An 18,662-nucleotide genomic window follows, 5' to 3' on the forward strand; every position below is an offset into this window, starting at 1 on the left:
TTTGGAGCATACACATTTGAAAATATTTTGTTTTACTTCAAACTGCAACTTGAGTTAAATAAATGTTTATAATATACAAAGAAAATACAAGGAAAAGCTTAGCTTGCTTTGTGTGCCTTGCACCTAGAACCAGTGTTTTTCTATAGCTTGTATTGTAAAATTACACAAATGCACTCAGGGATTTGATCTCAGGGCATTAAAGAATCAAAACAAACACAGAGTAACAGACAAAAGGATAAAGAAAGCATGTGCATGACTGTACACCAGTAAGATGAGCAGAAAAATAAAACCTAAAACTCAAAACAGTGCAGGCACTCGTAAAAGTAAAATTCTCTTCAAGAAATGCCCTTACACTCTACAGTTACAAATCTACAGAAGCAGGCTTTAAACCATTCTGCTTAAGGCTAGCAAAACAGGGTGGGGGGAGGTTTGAATAACGAAGTGTAGTGAACCATGGTACCTAACGGTGCACAGAATTACATGGAACTTTACACAAATGCAGTCAGAAATGAAACAGTAAAACACATGAAAAAACTGCCCTGGGTTCCAGTCTCACAAGCCCTTGAAGCAGCACACAGTGCTCTGTGCCATTATTTGCTGGCCGTGTGGGGTACAGGAATTTTCCCTGTGTTTTTCAGCAGCAGTTAATAGAGTTAATATGTTACTTTTTTCCCTAAAGCTCTGGAAAAAAAAAGTTTTATCAGAGCACAGCTTGGATTTTTTTTTTTTTCTGCACACAAACACAACAGGCTTTTCTAGTATCAAGTTCAGTCAGCCATCCGTCATCACAACGGTCTGCTCAGTTAAGATGAAAGCCTTTCTCCATGGTTGCAGCAAGCAAGCGGTCTCTCATGATCTCCTCAGATGAATACTCAGGCAACTTAAGGTAGTGAACACATGTGTTTACTGATGGATAGCTTGCATCTGCTGCATCAACCTAGAAAAAAAAAAAAATTCTATTAGTACCAAGAAAATTATGTGTGCTGAAATTGATTTCCCGACTGCTGGCCCCTACTCCGACTTCATCAGTTCAAAATTGGTTCCATGTTATAATATACCCTACTCTAGTTTCCTTCCACTCTTCTACAGTTCACCATTAAATATGCTGAAAGAGATGCCAACAGATAACTAAACTATAACAAGAAACTAAGGTATACACATATATATTATCATGTACCTTGCGCACTATGGTCAGCCGTGGGTGAAGGTTAGCCAGACCACCAGGTGGAAGGGTAGAACATCCAGTTGTGAACTGCAGGAATGCTTTCCTTTCATCTGAAGACATGCCGCAGAGCACCCTGACAAATCTCATGAATCCAGGGCTGTGAAGGCAAATTGAAAAATACAGACTTGCAATTCCAGAATCCATAATGTGGCCAAAAGATATTTGAAATTCTCCATCAGATTCCTATTAGTAGTCATCATCATAATCAATAGTATTTATAGATGTGAAATGTAACTTTCTCTAGGTACATCATCCTTAATACTTCATCATGGTTAATACCCACCCCACACACACACACAATCTATCCAGAATAAACACCAATTTAGAATCTTCACGGCCTTTATCAATACAATCTGCAGGAAAAATGTTACAGCCCCACCTAGTGTACTGCCAACAAATAATATGATAGCATCATATTTATTTTACTCTCATTCATGGTAAGGAAAAGTAATGGTATGTATTTTAAATCGTGTACCTCTCACGGTTGTAACCCAGTTTGGGTTCAGTATAATTAATTATGTCCTCAGCTGTCCATGATGGTGATTGATTTCCACACAGAATCATCTGAACCTCCTCATGGCTGAAAGAGCTCAGCTTTTCCATTGGGAAAACTCTGTTAAAGCCATCTTAGAAATAATACAACAAAGCATATTTTAAGTAAAACAAATCTTATAACAGAGACTCGTTGCACACGTCACAATATCAGACTTCTTACTAAAAGCATTTCTTGGCTCAGCTCCAAACAAAATAAATGTAATTTAGTGGTTAGTTTGGTAGGCTGCACGTTTGATTTCAGTCATCTTTCTCCTCGTAAACAACATCGAACATAATACAGACAGTTAGAGTAGAGGGTTCACAGCTATTTAACTTTTCTATATAATCTTTTATTATTTTCAATAGTTTAATCTGAATAGCATACTTTCTAGCTCAAAGCGAGCATTTCATATTCCGTTTTCATTACCCAAACATATCTACTGGAAATTCCCTTACCTTTAAACGATTCCATCTGTTTCTGAATAGCTATGTGCATACAGAAGTCAAACATTAGATCAACATACTCTTCAGCATTATCGATTGTCACCATCTAAAAAGACAAGACATGAAACAAGTTAATAGTTAATGGGAATACATCTGGCATCTCGTAAATCATGGGTTACTCTATGGAAAACACATACCTCATCCTCCCCGTTGGGTTTCAGATCCACTGCTGTAAATCCATGTACTTTGGATGAAGGGCAAAACTGATAATTCAATCTAGGATTCAAAAATAAGATGTCAGATTAATCACGACTGCTTAAGTCTTGCATAAACAGTTAAGTACCACACAAATATACACTGGCTAGTTAGGAGTCTTTTTGACATCACTTCCCACAAGAAACACTAAGTTATTTACTTTATCATTTATTCATTCATTCATACATACATACATATATATATATATATATATATATATATATATATATATATATATATATATATATATAGAGAGAGAGAGAGAGAGAGAGAGAGAGAGAGAGAGAGAGAGAGAGAGAGAGAGAGAGAGAGAGAGAGAGAGAGGTGTTGACTGACAACCTGTAGCAACAGTCTGAATCAACCACCAGGTCTTACTTAGTCTCTGAGGTTATTACTTAAACCTTTTGTTTAGAATATCCCCTTAAGTCTTTTGTTTTTTATTTTTTGTGCCCATGAGTGACAAGACCACATTTGTGGCCCCACGGCCTTAAGGGGATATGTAAACTTGCACCAATTACTGAGAACTACTATCAGTAATTTTTACTTCTCAAAAGTCTCTGACATTAATCCAACCCAATAGAAAAAAAAAAAAAGCTAGCCCAAATCCCAATTTTCAACAGCTTTCTGTTTTATTGTCAAAACATAACTGCAAGTTCCATACCCTAAATCTTCAATGCTAAGTGGTGGTCCTGAACCAGATGGATTCTTTAACATGAGGTCCTGCAGTCTCGTATTCTTTTCATCCTCCGACAAGGCCTTATTACTCAGTATGAGACGCCGCTTTACTGCAAGTTCTTTAACTTTCTTCAGAAACTTGGCCCTGTGGGGGTTCACCAATTCAAAGTCTTCCCAGGTCAAGATGCCATGGTACCAAGCTGGTGGCTTGGGTTTAGGTGGGTCAAGGATAAACTCAGATTTAGAGTCTTCGTCAAAACTTCCAACCGAATAGGTATCGTGCCCTTCTTCAGTTGATGCCTCGGACTGGATTTCAGAAAAATGCAAATCTCCATCCCCCCTTGACTCATAAAGCAATTTGCTCATATTGCTTTTGATGTCTCCCATACACATTAACTTAAAGAAAGGTCTACTAATGGGCAAGTCCACCAATCGGTTGTCTTGTATGCATTTTGCCAGGAAAACACCCAAGAGGAGGAAGAGTTTGCTAATTCTATCCAGTTCATCACTATCCTGTGGGAAGGGAGCAGGGAAAAGTCCACAGGATCGTTGGACATAATATCCAGGCGGTTTAAGTCCACCTCCCAGGTCAACCTGCAATGTAAGCAAAAGTAACTAAGACTATAAACTAACAAACCAACAAACTAAAGTAGTAGTTTTTGGTAAAGTTGTGATTAAACAGTAAAGCACCAACATAAAAGCACTAAAACTACAAATTTGAGTTTCGAAAAACAAAAGCATGCCAGGGAGAATGGCATATCTGAGTAAGTGGTTCGTAAAAACCTCAGCAAGTGAGGTCTGGAACACCGATATGACCAATGGTTTAAACAATGTGGCAGTGAGTTTCTGCAAAACCCATAATACAAAATACAGAAGCCAAAATCTCAAAACTAAAAAAAAAATAAAAGGTCACATAACCCCATCTTAGGTCACAAGTCAAAGTGAAAGATACCATTAGATTTTGCCTAAGGTGTTTCCATAACACTAAATGTCTTATTAGCTGAAGTAGCGGCAGCAGGTTAACAAGAACATAGAAAAGCTACTTTCAAAGGGATGCTTAAATTAACAAATGCATTTTAGTCTGATTTTAAAAACACGGTTTCCTGAATTAATGGAAAACTATTTTAATTGAGTGTAATGAAAAATGTATACTACAATTTCACTTTGCTTGCACAAGACCCTCAGGATGTCAATTTGTTTAATTTTATCAGGGGGAAAAATACCTGTCGAGATTCATCGTCTGGAAAATCATCATCACAAAGCCAAATTCCCAGCGATTTCCTCTGGAACTCTGCTGCTACCAATGCATAGAACTCCAATGTGGGTCCCAAACCTGTTCCTTCTTCACCCAAAAACTCCACCTGTAAAGAAAAAATACAACATAAACTCTCAATTTTGTAAACTAAAGACATTAAATAGTGTTTTTAAAACTATCAAAAGCAGACCAAGCTTTATTGTTTCAAAATGGTATGATGTTGGTGTGAACATTGTAATGTAGGGCCTTATCCACAAAGATTGAGTTATTTAAAGGATGTTATGAAAAAGAAAGTGATATTTGTGAAACTTTGGTTTATCAATCTTTAATTTTGACACACTGCTATAACTCATGAATTGAAGCTTTGTGAACAGGGCACAAAGAGTGATAATCACAATATTGCAAAAAAGCTTTGAAGACCAGTTCCTAACAAATTGTCACTTTGAACCCTGCTGTCTGCATGCATAAAAAGTATACCAATATGAAACACACTAAAAGGGAAAAAATAAATAACTGTTATATATATACTGGTATATATACACACACACATATATATATACACACACATACACATACACACACACACCTCTAAAACAGATTTTCTGTCTGCATGAATCTGCATCACATTTTCTGCCCACTCCATCAGACTGTCTCCTCTTGGAACCTTCACCCTCTCGTGTTTCAGGCGCCCCACTCGGAACTCCCCAGGATCATCTCGCCTCACTGTGGCAGTGGGCCTTGTGCGTTCCATTGTTGCCTCGCGACGATTCTGGAGCCACACTATTGCTCTGAGTAAACAAAAAGTTGTAAATGATAATTTTACCACCTATTTTCTCCCAAATGTAAAATGTCCAATTACATTCCATCTCCTTCACAATTCCCCAAAACAGATCATGAGAAATGAAGGTCAGAGGACACCCTCTGATCCCATGACCAAGCCAATTGCGTCTTTACACCCAGTAACTGTACAGCTGATGTCAGCGAGCTACCGGTCTTTGGAAAACAAAAAGGCCTTTGTCTTCCTAATCTGCACGAGCACCAAAGCCAAAGCAACACTCCCTCTCCAAAGACCGGAAACTTACCACAGCCAGGACTCAAACATGCACCCCTGACTATGACTCACCTAGTACACAAACCTATTTCAATAAAAAAAACTTTTGGAACCAAAGAATGTCCATAGGACAAATTATTATTTATTAAAAACATAATGACGTTTGACATTAAAGTAGCACTGAAAGAAGACATTTGTAATTCAGGTAGCAGACTTTGACGAAACCTTGGTCATCTTGGCTGATAGATATTCATAACTACATATATAGATGCTTACCTTGATGCCCCAAAAGCTGTGCAAGTAAAATAAAGCTGTCTTGTTTCAAAAGGTATCAAGAAAGGGCACTTGCTGGTTAACTGCTCACACCAGTCAGGCAATGCACCACTAGCTAATGCCAAAGGTTCCTGCATTCAAAAAACAGAAACAGAATTTACATGAGATCAAATATTGTAAGTTTGGCTAAAAAAAGAAAATAACAGGACGTACAAAGCTACAATTATGAATGCGGAAACTTAATAAAATTAATTTTTTTTTTTGTTTGTTTTTTCAAATTTAGCACTATTAAGTGTTTAATAATTATGGATGAAAACTGAAATTACCTCAATTTGTTGCAGGATTTTGGTTGTCACCTTTTTACTAGCAAATTCCTCTGGCGAAACATTGAATTGAAGCTGTTCATCTAGTTCTTTAAATGAAACAGAAATATGTTATTTAGGTATGACTTATTTCATGTAAAATTTTCCACCTATAGGTTAATACACAGCTGACAAATAAGGTGCCCCAATTGTTTTAGTTTTCTACTGAGGCTTCGTAAGCCAGTCTATACAGAATGCCTGTACAGTTTAATTAACACAGGTAGTACGTTCCCATTCTCTGACCACTAAGCTCCATGGTACACAACAATAAAAACAAACAAACAAGCCTGCAAAACAAATTTAAACTCTAACAAACCACAGCTAAAAAGAAAAAAAAAACATTTTTGAAAACCCCCTGCAAATACAAATTTCATATACAAAAAAAAATTGAAAAATAAAATCTAGTTGGTGTACCTTCCTGTGGTGTCCTTGTTGAGTACGGATCACTGCCAATAATGAAAAGAATACGAAGCAACTGCAAGACATCCTCCACACCACAAGCATTCTGACCACTGCCTGCTTTGGCCTGAGCCTGCTCTCTTGCTGAACTAAGAATATCACAGATTTGAAGAGAGGAAAGGGATCCATGGCTTAGGCCAGTAGACTTTGATCCATGTTCACAGAAATCCTGCAAAAAAAAGTTTAAACAACTGCTACATTTGTTGTGACAGAACTGACACAGAAATAAAATCAAATTGTTTTGCACTTAAATCTCTCTCATACTTCACTTACTGAGTTAATATTTTAATATTCAGGAATAATCTATATGGAAAGCATGTTAATAGTAAAACTGATTTAAATGTCAACAAAGGAGAGCTTTATTAAAATTGACAACACAAACTAATTTAGTTGTTTTTTGTTTGTTTGTTTTTTATCCAAAATGGAATAAGCCACCATCTAGTGGATAAACTAGTCAAGTACAAGTTAAACTTTTTTTTTTTTTTTTTTTTGCCTTAAATGTCAAATTCATACATAGCTAAAACCTTCATTGTACTCCAACATTTAGACATTTGGCACCATAATTGCAAAATATTAAAGCTCTGAAAATAATTCACATGAACACTGTCTCAAATTATATATAGCTTTAAAATTAAGGAAAAAATATCTGATGCCGTTCTATACCTTGTATGCAGCTATGAGCTGAGAACAATTTCTGTTTTTCCTAATACTTTTATTAGTGCCGGTTAATTTCCAGCGGCGAAGGAAAGCTGAGTCTGCATTCTTCTGCAGGTAGGTTATCAAGTCATTCTTTGGTAATTCATCAGTGCCAAGGTACTGTTCCACATGCTCTACAGACCAGCAACCCTACAACAGGAAGAACCAAATGTTGGTCTTTCCTGATTGTAAAGTCTTATGGAATACACATGCATTACAACAGAATTACCACTATAGCAACATGCAGTTTAAAAAAAAAAAAAAAAAAACCACACATTTAAAATGCCATAATGAAAAGGTTAGTGTTTTTTTTTTCCTCTACAATTTCTAACTAAAGAGCATCAACACACCTCATTTAAAAAACAGCCAAAAATACTTAACAGCAAATGATTAGTAAGCAAAGAGTAAAGGATTACCATCTTTCCGCTTTCCTTTTCTTTGTCGGAATCCTTCATTTCTCTGTACATTATCCTACAAACACATAATATTACAGTTGATTGAAATTGTACCTCTGCTTTTACAATCATACTGGAACATTTCAAAATAGTTAGATTTAGCCACAAAAAAAAAACACTTACGTATATGTGGGCTCCCAAATCCGTCTAAGTTTATCTGATTTCACGCTGCCATTACAGGAAAGCTGCAGCAATTTCTGTACATAGTAAAAAATGGTTGATTTGTAGTTTAAAAGAGGTAGTTCCACTTCTCTGGTGGTTCCAAGCCCTGCTACCTTTAGGATAAGGGACAAATGTGGAGATGGTGCACACTCCACTTCCTCAAGTACCTCTGAACGAGGAGTTCCTGTTGAAAAATAAATTGCTGGATATCAATCTCATTCAGAATATAACAAGAAGTAATAAGTAAACAAGTTTGTTCATTCTCAGTTCCTGGTTACCATAAAAACTACAACTTATTATGTACAAAATAAATTAAATCAAGGTCTGTGATATGTAAGACTTAAGAAATTTTGAGTACCTGGCGGTGGAATTTCCAGATCCGTTGTTTGCTGAACATTTGTACGACCTGGTCGTGGATCAAAAGCAGGAACTAAAGCAGAAAACTGACGTTTAAGTACAAAGTCATCATCCCAGGTTCTACGGCGACCGCCTTTGGTTTCATATTCTTCCTCCTCCTTATAAAAAAAAAAAGGTTTAAAAAAATGATTAACCTAAATCTCTCTATTCATAAATTACTTGCAACAATTACATATTTAATTTACTATAAAAAGGCAGAACCCCTTTAAAAGAGGTTCACCATGTAACCAGACACTCAAGTCTTTTTCTTTAAATAATAATACCAAAAAAAAAAAAATGGCTACTAAAACAATTTAACTTAAATCATTCTGAAATGTGTACATTTAGGATTTCAGCATTGTATTTATTATGAGTTTTTGTTGTATTATATTGCTATTTTCAGTTAAATGAACTTACGGGGGAATTTAAGTTTCATAGTACATTTAATTAAAAAGATTTGAAATAGATAAAAATCAATAAGGTTTAACCCTATTTATATTAATGTGGAAACCAAGGTTTACCCTGCATCGTACCAGAACTTCCTCATACTCCTGGTCCTCCTGATTGTCATCTTCATTCTCATCATCATCTTCATCTGGTTCAGGTAGATCCTCTTCATCATCAAGCTCTGCCAATAACGTATTAGCACGGCAGCTGTCCAAAAAATCTGTTGTTTTAAAGTAAAAAGAACAACATTAACAATATTAAAATTAGTAAAACAGATTAAAAACAGTACATTAAAATGAAAAGTTGAGTAGATAAGAGTAGAAAGAGCATCTACAAAATAGACAAGAATGGGTATGACCAGGGTGCCATTTAATTTGGTTGAAAATAAGTCAAATGAATCAAGAGATTATGGAGAAAGAAAGAAAACAGGAATTAATGTTTTTAATCCTAAATATAGCCTACCATATAAAGAAAATTCAGCTTCCTGACCTGTGTCGCTCTCACTAGAAGTGGAGGTCAGGCTGGTCGTTAGAGTATTACTGAGCGACTGGCCGACTGACAAACCTGTGGTTGCCGTGGCTACATTATTGCTGCTGGTTACTATGGAGGTTGACATTGTAACAGTAGAGGTGGTACCAGTGGTTGTGAGGTTAGGAAAACTCTGGGCACCCATGAGCGAAGAAGCTGCAATCGAAAGCAAGAACGGATATTAGTTTATAAAAAATATTTTAAAAGCAGTTACTAGCAGCATCTAGATTTTAAGAAAGATAATAAAAATAAAAAAGGCAGATATTTTATAACTATGATTAGCTTAAAAACATGCTTTGCAAAAACATAACACCCAATAAAAGATGCAAGTTCAAAATATGCCATACTGGTGCTGCTGTAAAAAAAAAAAAAAAAAAAAAAAAAAAAAAAAAAGGGGGGGGTCATAAACGTGCATGCAATTTTGGAATGCGTTTATAAAATTGATTATGTGTCAGAACCAAATGATGGTTCTCTGTGGAATTTGTATTTAAAAACAAAAAAAAAAAATCAATACATAAAAATAAAAAGCTGCAATGTCTGGGAGATCCAACTGACTTATTTCAAGGTAAAACTAAAAAACAAAAGTCAAATACGTATGACGATCATCTCTAAGGAAAATAATAATAAACAGAGGACTGGTATAACTTGGTTACATCAGTCCTCTGCTGATAACCCACCCAACCCAGTTGTCTCTCCTTCCTGTTTTCTTTTCTTTCTTTGGTATAAATTCCCTCATTTTCCACACCTGTTCACAATAACGCCCCCATCATTATCATACTATATCATAATGATGAGTTCTGTTCATACCTATTCTCATATGGAGGGGCCAGCTCTTTGCAACCGATTTGAAAACCACCAGATATCTCTGGCTGAGGGCAAGAACACGAACTATAAAATTCCCAAAACTGAAGAAACAAATGACAGCTGATTCATGTTTTTTTTTCCCCCCAGATTTTAAAATGCACACGTTATTATTGTTAAATGTTGTAAATGCGTATTAAAACTGACTGTAATACTACAGTGGAGCAATACTCACTGGCTGTACTCATGACATTCCTTCCTAAAGTGTTAGTGTTGTTGTCACTGCTACTGCGGCTCAGGTTCATGTTATTAGTGGCATTTGTACGTGACATGTTCGGAGCTCTCCGAACAAACGACTCCATTAGGCTGGCTTCACGAGATGATAAATTGGGTACACTTGCACTGGAGCTCATTGGTGCCCCAGCAGCCAGCAAGGAGCTCACAGACAGTCTTGTATTAGCTGCTGAGCACAATGGGCGCTGTGAAGTAGCTTCTTTGCTGGAGGATTCAGACACCGAACTGACATCTGGTGAGCTCACACTAACTATTCCCATAGATATTGCTCCAGATTCAGTGGTGGGGCGGTTTGCTGCATTTTCACTTCCTGTGTCTGCTGTTAAAGTGCTGGTGCTGGCGCTTGAAGCCGATCCCACTTCAGCATGCGGCAGGCTGTCGGCAGTTGACAGAACAACAATGGGTTCGTGGCTTTCCATGTTTGTGGCTGTACCATGTTCCATCAAACTTTCAGATCGGCGTTCGAATTTCGCCGAACTCAGACTGATATCGCTGCTACTGGCCACACTACACACAGAGCTGCTGCTTCCCTTCCTGCTGGAGGAGCTCGCCCCAGCTGTAGAAGACTTGTCCGGACAGTTATTTTTCACCAAGCTGCTCCACGTCTGCGCTGTGCCTGAAACAGTGGATGAAACAGGTTTGGGTGACGGCGCTGACTCAGGGTCGTACCCTGGCGCAAGCTTGAGGTCATATTTTCCTTCAGCACCCATACGATAAGAGTTTGAGCCACCAGCATCCCAGGTGACATCAATCCAGCCTGGAAAGGGACATGAGTTTGTGAGACCCAGAAGAGAGCAGACAGCAGCAAGTCAAGACAGCAGCTCCACTTAAAACTAGACCAGACTATTACACCTTAAACAACTCCTGCATTACTAGGTGGGAGTTACTCAACACCTATTACACCTATTATAGTCTCAGGATTTGGTGTTGGACATTTAACTTAATGCAACATTGGATATTTGTCCTTTCAATTAATATAGTATATATTAGGGAAGCCTTTATTTTGGATATCTGGTCTCTGCGCACTGAAATTTGAGTTTTGTCATTTACTGTAATTCAACAATTTTATTAGACATTTTAGTTACCAAATGTAAGGTTCGGAAATATTTTAAAATTTAGATAATTACTTTTGGCTCCAATGTCCTCTCTAAAAAAGGCACTTATGAAAGATGGCATGACACCAAAACCTTATTAAGGAATAACTACAAGCCATAACAGCTCAGATTACTGAAAAACCCTAATTACATAGTCTGGTCCAGGTGAAGCAATGAGATAGAAACATGAGTTACAGAAGATGAAAGCCAAGTAGAACTTTGCAAACGCCAAGCTTAAAGCCAATCAAAGAAATGAGATTGAAGGATACTTCATGAAAAATATCATACTGTGATGGAAGTTTATATTTCGTGTGCACAAATTATAAGACATTCACATGCACTGTGAAAAATGAAAAACATGAAAATAAACTGAAAATTGGAAAAACATAAAAAATGTGACTGCCAAAAAGATCTAACTGCAATGAAAAGAATGCTTAAGTATGAAAATATTACCTGTTAAGTTTGTATTGTGAAAAAAAAAAATCAATGTAATATTTAAAAATATATAAAAAAATGAATCCATTATCATAGCATAACTTAACAATTTTATATAGGCAGCTTAAAACAATGAATAAAGAGGTTACAGGTAAAAAGTCTATGTATAAAAGTTTTTTTGTTTGTAAATAACTGTGGTGCATTGTTTCATTTAGGTTATAGAGATGTACAAATTAGGTTTACGGTTTTGTATCGTCTTTGCCGTTGTGTATGTTTAGGTCAACAAATTATACTTTTGTGTACATCAGCTCTATTTAATCTTTATGGTTTGTAAATGTAATTTGAATACTAGTTTAGTTTACTTGCGTATGATCTATTCATATCTGCTGGGAACTAGTAGAACGCATGATGATCCTGCATATGCATATGCATGCATATATATATAATTACACACACACACACACATCTATACACACACTCTATGGCACTTAAACATGCAACAATATGAATATGAAAGCCAAGCTGTACTTGAATATGAAAATGGTCACTTGTCGATCATGTATCTCTGTATATGCTAATAAATCAAGCTGGTGTACAATAAACTTCCATATTGCTGTTTAGTATTCCTTTGCAACTTCTTAAAACAGCCACTATCAAAACAAGACAGGTTTACAAATCACAGGTGAATTAAATACGAAATAACAAGGTTATAATTTCGTCCCCAAATAAAAACGACAGCCTTTATGCATACAGCCCAAAGTTTTTTACGCAAGTAAAAAAAAACATTTAAAAAAGAGAGAAGAAAAATGGAGGGGGAAACATAATAAGATAATAAAAAATGGTAACTAGCATATAAAATGTATAACTGTACAGCCCAGCCAGATGGTGAATGTCATTGGCAGGGAATCCAAAATGAGCAGTTTAATATTTCTTGTTGAAACAGAAATGTGAAAATAAGAACTGCCAACCTGGTACAATAAAGGAAATAAAACAAAATCTTAAGACACATTCACTGGTCATGCACTGTAAAATAAATTCAATTTATAAATACATTTCACTTGTTGCATGTTATACACAGCAGTATTTCAACAGTTTGGTATTTTTCAATGTGATACATACTTTAAATATCAGCATAAATATATGGCAGGAAAAAACAAGCTCCTCACCATTGTGCGCTTCTCCTGTAACAGTTCCCTCTCCTAGTGAATTCCCATCCTGGTCTCTCCATTTCCAGTCAATACCCCTAACAACACGAGCTCCAGGCACAATGTACTTCATGACTTGAGAGCGAAACAAACGCCTCTGTCGTCGAAGATTAGCTTCTGCTTCTTTAACTGCTTTTCCTGTGTAAACATTAACGTAAATATATATCCTGTGTAACAAATTATTATTTTTCTTTGTACCATAAGTATACTGTATCCAACACAAAGACCAATAAAAAAAAAAAGTAAAAAATAAAGATTAAAAAAATGTAAAAAGTTTTGCACTGTTCAGTACATATGTAATTTACTTTTTTTTAGAATCCTGCCCTTAACAAAGGAATTAATTTTGGCAAAATGTAGTAATTTATGTACTTACAACAACAATCTTAGAAAAAAAGAGTGATGGTTTATATCTATCCCCCCCCCCCCCCCCCCCCATGAGAGTACAGTAACAGTTACAGTACCCTGGCCTGTTAAATTCTATAAATTTAACACTTCCATTTAAAAAGACTTTCCTTACCTAACTGGTCTTCACATACTCCATTAACAGTTCCATAGAGTTCAAACCCTGACAGAGAGAGATAGTGTGTCTGCCCACTAGCATTCTTTCCCATTTGCTTAATTCTAATGTGTCTCCATCCTTGCTTTTCCTCCTTAGATGGATCCAACGGCCAAGTAGCTGTTGACCTGAAAAAATAGGATTTGCAATATTTTGTTAAAAAAAAAAGCAAGCACACACACACACACACACACACTACACAAAAAACAAAACACAAAACATGTATTTACTTTATGTTGGTGGAATCAGGTTTTGAAATATCCATACACTGATGCAGTATAACACTTTCTGCAGAAGTACTTTCCAAAATCTATATACAGTTGTACATCTTTAGTGGATTGCAACCAGGATCTAGCTCTCAATTCTGGATCTTACTTTTACAAAACTTGGATGTCAAATCTGGGTATTCAAAATTTATAAATATATATATAAAAAAAAAAAGGAATGGCTTTGCTACCATTATAATTTTAAATCAACAGACCTTCCTGCGTATATTGTGGATGCAAACAGATAAATGAAACCAAAACACTGTTGGTTTACAATGAGTGTACTGTCTGCAAATGCCATTTAAAAAGTATGTAGCACAGTCCCGTAAAATAGTGTTACATGTCCACACGTGTTGCTACAACTATTTAAATAATTTACCTCTAAATTTTCTTTTAATTGTTAACACCCCGACAACTTTTTACACTTAGAACTTTAACCCTTTGCAGTCCTATGTCGGACCCTGTCCGACATCATCAAAAAGACGACAAGCACAGGTCTCTAGTCGTTTTTTCTCCAGAAAAAGCTGAGAAAACCTTTCAGTGGCCGAGTAAGACCAATAGGAGCCAAACAAACAAAAAAAAAAAAAAGGGGGGCAGATCTGAGCAATACACATAGCCCCTACACCACAGAGATAACACGGACATAAACAAAGATAGCTGCTTCCACATTCAGCGCTCAACAAATATCACTGACATTTGCAGTGCCTTTTGAGATGTTATAATAATAAAATAATGACCTGGATCACATTATTGAGGAGTTTGGTGATAAAATGAGTGATCAGACAAGGATTTATCAGTATGTGCGACTATGTATGTATAAAATACTGCGAACAAGGGGTGGAGCTTTGCTGGAGATGCAGTACTGAGTGTCCTTTTGATAAACAGTGCCTTTTAAACCTGTTTTACTATAATAAAAAAAAAACAGCACATGTAAAATAAATTGGACCTGACATGCCTGACAGGCACTGAATAAATGGACCGCTAAGGGTTAAAGTCTGTTTCAAAACTCTTTTCAAAATGGACAATAGTGCAGATAGCGTGAGGATTATTACCCACATTGTCAAACAGGTAACACAGCAATAATGATCCATGATGTGGTACAGAACAGAAAAACCAGAGCACTTGTATGTATGTATGTATGTGTTTATTTATTTACTTATTTTAAATCGCTCTACCTGCAGTGATTTAGAGGTCAGATCTCAAACCCAAGTGCACTAGAGCAGACATTTTGAAAAAAGCTTTGAAACAGAATTTAAAGTTAGAAGTGTAGCAAGTTGTCAGGATGTTAACAATGAAAATAAATGACTGGTATGTTAGTTAAACAGTTGCAGCAACACGTGGGGAAGTGTAATGCTATATTACTCTTTAAGGGACAGTTTGTGAAAGATTTTACATTTTAAGACAGGAACGTGCTACATTTTATTAGTGGGATATATAGGAAGCAAAAAAACAAACAATGACATTTTAACACATCATGAGTTCACTATAAATTTCAGAAGACTGAATAAGTTAAGCACATACCCTGGCTCATTGAGACTACAGTCATCCACATGGGTATACATTGTTGTCCAGTTCTGTCCATCCTTGGAAACTTGGAAAACCCAGTTTCTCAGGGCAGACCTTCCATATCCTCTCGCGTGTCGCAAGCTATAGGCAGAAGGAATCACCCAGAGTCCAAGATCTATTGCAAACCACGCATTCTTGTCATCATTGGTGTGGCAATTCAACGCTGAGCTGTCTCGACTCAAAATGTCCTCCAAACGCCCATATGGCAAATTTCTCCCTTCTGATGAAGTTACCACCACCAGGCCATAGGCTGCAGGATTGACCCATTCATATGCAGTCCTAAACAACACAGAAGAACAGTATTCAAAAATAAAAGCAAATCAGTAAAAAGAGATTATCATAGTATAACAGAGTCCAAGTACAAATCAGTTTGGAAACCAAAGGAAACTAGAAATGGGAATTTGTGAACCAAAAGAAAGCATCTCCAGGGGCATAACCTAAGGGTGAATATCAGATTGAATGGTGTGTAAAAATGGATGTGTGATATGTCAAGAGGGTAGGAGATAAATGTGGCAATCATAATAGTTCACCACCAGTGACAACTTTATTGAGAAAATATGAATTCTGAAACTTACTTTGCATTTGTCCCAATCCAGTACACAATCCCATTTTCATCAAAGTCATGCTGGTGTCTGAATGTAAATGTCTGTCCTTCACGCAGTTTTTTGACAAAAACAAATGATGATCTATCAAAGTCATACCACTGTTTTGCCACCTGCAAATAAATAAAATGTAACTAACAAAGAAACGCCCATCAAGTTCCAATTTCAATAGAGTAAAAAAAAAAAACACAAGTTTAAAAAAAAGAAAGCACAATTTTTTTTTTTTTTTTTTTTTTTTTTAAAACACTCTCAACCTACCATTTTCAGGAGGTACTGCTCCAACGACTCCACAGTCGCTAACGGTTCCATTTTCAGCATTCGTCCCGTCCGGTCTATTAAAGCCGTTTCTCCTGGAGCACGCTCCAATCGAAATCTCAGTCTCCTTGTGAGAATCTAGAACCACCATAGAAACACAATTTAACAAAAAAAAAAAGCAAAAAAAAAAAAAAAAAAAAAAAAGCACCTAAACATGTACACAGTATTAATCTTACTTTTGCACTGATACAGTCCTAAAATGCAACAACAAGCTCTAAACCAATCTGTGTGTACATGCTATACATAAGTACCTAGGTAAGATTTGTATTAACTGAATGCATATGTTTAATGCAATCTATGATAATGCATTAGAAGAAAAAGTGAGAAATGTAAACATCAAAATCCTGGGTTATTTGGAGGGTCACCAAGTAGCTATATACTTCTATCTTTCTTTGTCATGCACTACACTTTCTTCATTAGTAATGAATAAAAATATTGTTAATTTCTGAACTACAAATTTTGTAGCTGGAGAATGAAAAATAGCTTAATTATACTTGATGTATTTTACCTGCAGGTTATATGATGATCCAGGGGTATCATATAAGTGAAGAGGTAGCCTTTCAATGGACTCCAACACTGCTATCAGCTTTCTAATTAAGGCAACTGCAGGCTGACTGAAAAAAAAAAAGTAGCATTAAAACAGATCACAGAAAATAGCAGTAAAAATATGTGGGGGAAATAAGTAAGTTGCAAAATTCTCTTACCTTTCATCATCTTCATTTTCACAAAATGCTGTTTTAAAGACATTGATTCTTTCCATCAATGGCCTACAATCATTTTTCACATCTAAGTCTACACTCTGTAAAATTAAAAAAATATGTTTACAAAAATAATTAAAAAAAACCCCAAGTATTAGAAGCAAGATCAATGTGTTTGGGAATAAAAACCAAACTAGGATAACCTCAAGACATACAATACTTACATTGCTGAGAACTGTAAAAAGTGCTTGCACTAGGCCACTGCTACACATTTCATAAGGTGAGATAGTGGTTTCATCCTTCAAAACCACAATCAGGTTCTCCAAAGCAGTCTTCATTAAATCCCTCCACATGTTTTCTCCCTCAATGCACTAAACCCCCCCCCCAAAAAAAGTTTATATATAATTTGTAACATGTGCATTATGTATATAACATTTGCATTTTAAAGAACATGTAAACTGTTGTAAATGCTGATGACTCAAGTTTATTGAACACATTAAAATATTAAAACTCAAAAAACAAAACACATAGTAACAATTACTCGGAACACAATTTTACACACAAATTTAGTGCCCAGGTATGGACAAAATAAAACAACCAGTTATACAGTATTAGAGATCAAAAAGCTACACATATCCACCATCATTTACTTGCCTGTCTGTTTGTATGTAGCTCCCATGCAGACTCCAGTTGGGTTGCAATGTTCCTTAATGTAACAACTACTCCTCGAGGCATACTCTCCACAGCTTTGAAGTGATCACCATACAAATCTCTGGCCATGGTTCCCACCTTAAATACAAAATAACAAAAAACAGACCAATAAGAGACTGTTTCCCAACACACTTTAATAAAACATTTCACTGCAAGACATAACTACAACATTTTTTTTTATGAATCCCCAGAGGCACATAATACGGGGAAGGCCATCTCTGTTAATTTGTAAACAAAATGAATAGGCTAAAATAAGGTTTGCATCATTAGTGGACCACACTCACAATGGAACATGACAAAACAATCATATAACAAGTCAGAGTACCAAAAATGCATAAACCATAATCACATTTAGCATGCAAAAGCACTGTAAAAACAAAGTCACTACCTCAAAAAACTAATTTTATCATCTCTTCTTTCCAACCTACCTTTTGTTTAGTTTTCTCTAACTTGGACTTCAGTTTTCTTCCTCTTTTGCCAGTCCAACCAGTTACAAACTCTGACCCTATAAAAATGACATAATAAAATTACTAAATAATAAATATCAAGAAATGAGTAATAACTAAAAGGTTTACACAATAAAAATTAATTCAAAACTTTACTCGACAGCACACGTTAGGTTGAGTTGTCAGGGAAGGAGTTAATCTCTCCCTGCCAACTACATGTGAGAATGTGGCTGGAGTGAATACTGGAGTGGAGTAAATACTAGAATAACTGATGCTGTATTGGGGATACGCTGTGTACTGGTCAGTGAAGACAAAATCCCCAGCCTGACAAGTGCTTGTTTAAACCTTTTTTTTTTTGGCCCGTGTGCTTTTTTTCTTTTGTTTGTTGGTAAATAAAACTAGAGCTTATGTCTCTGGGTCTGCTTCCAGACATTCACAAGCCTTGGATCTGATGCT

General features: G+C 36.1%; 1 protein-coding gene across 11 annotated transcripts in view; it reads right to left on the reverse strand.

Moving 5' to 3' along the window:
- Positions 1-13: 13 nt before the first annotated feature.
- Positions 14-18,662, reverse strand: part of LOC121329620 (E3 ubiquitin-protein ligase HECTD1) — a 31,347-nt gene continuing 12,698 nt past the window's right edge. For 5 of the 11 annotated variants that reach the window (XM_041275296.1, XM_041275295.1, XM_041275291.1 and 2 more), the window contains exons 15-42: positions 18,189-18,265; positions 17,704-17,838; positions 17,274-17,420; positions 17,056-17,150; positions 16,860-16,965; positions 16,295-16,429; positions 16,010-16,149; positions 15,390-15,713; positions 13,564-13,730; positions 13,008-13,184; positions 10,254-11,069; positions 9,152-9,373; positions 8,764-8,909; positions 8,205-8,361; positions 7,808-8,030; positions 7,646-7,700; positions 7,197-7,379; positions 6,489-6,702; positions 6,039-6,124; positions 5,716-5,843; positions 4,975-5,176; positions 4,357-4,494; positions 3,120-3,727; positions 2,401-2,479; positions 2,216-2,309; positions 1,701-1,851; positions 1,178-1,322; positions 14-937 (exon numbers count right to left, since the gene is read on the reverse strand). In XM_041275296.1, the coding sequence (XP_041131230.1) occupies positions 800-937; positions 1,178-1,322; positions 1,701-1,851; positions 2,216-2,309; positions 2,401-2,479; positions 3,120-3,727; positions 4,357-4,494; positions 4,975-5,176; positions 5,716-5,843; positions 6,039-6,124; positions 6,489-6,702; positions 7,197-7,379; positions 7,646-7,700; positions 7,808-8,030; positions 8,205-8,361; positions 8,764-8,909; positions 9,152-9,373; positions 10,254-11,069; positions 13,008-13,184; positions 13,564-13,730; positions 15,390-15,713; positions 16,010-16,149; positions 16,295-16,429; positions 16,860-16,965; positions 17,056-17,150; positions 17,274-17,420; positions 17,704-17,838; positions 18,189-18,265 (5,288 nt within the window). In that variant the 3' untranslated portion in view covers positions 14-799. The remainder of the gene's footprint in view (positions 938-1,177; positions 1,323-1,700; positions 1,852-2,215; positions 2,310-2,400; positions 2,480-3,119; positions 3,728-4,356; positions 4,495-4,974; positions 5,177-5,715; positions 5,844-6,038; positions 6,125-6,488; positions 6,703-7,196; positions 7,380-7,645; positions 7,701-7,807; positions 8,031-8,204; positions 8,362-8,763; positions 8,910-9,151; positions 9,374-10,253; positions 11,070-13,007; positions 13,185-13,563; positions 13,731-15,389; positions 15,714-16,009; positions 16,150-16,294; positions 16,430-16,859; positions 16,966-17,055; positions 17,151-17,273; positions 17,421-17,703; positions 17,839-18,188; positions 18,266-18,662) is intronic. The other 6 variants (XM_041275298.1, XM_041275297.1, XM_041275293.1 and 3 more) reach the window with 6 other exon arrangements.

Source organism: Polyodon spathula, chromosome 17, assembly GCF_017654505.1.
Source record: "Polyodon spathula isolate WHYD16114869_AA chromosome 17, ASM1765450v1, whole genome shotgun sequence".
Taxonomy (NCBI): Eukaryota; Metazoa; Chordata; class Actinopteri; order Acipenseriformes; family Polyodontidae; genus Polyodon; species Polyodon spathula.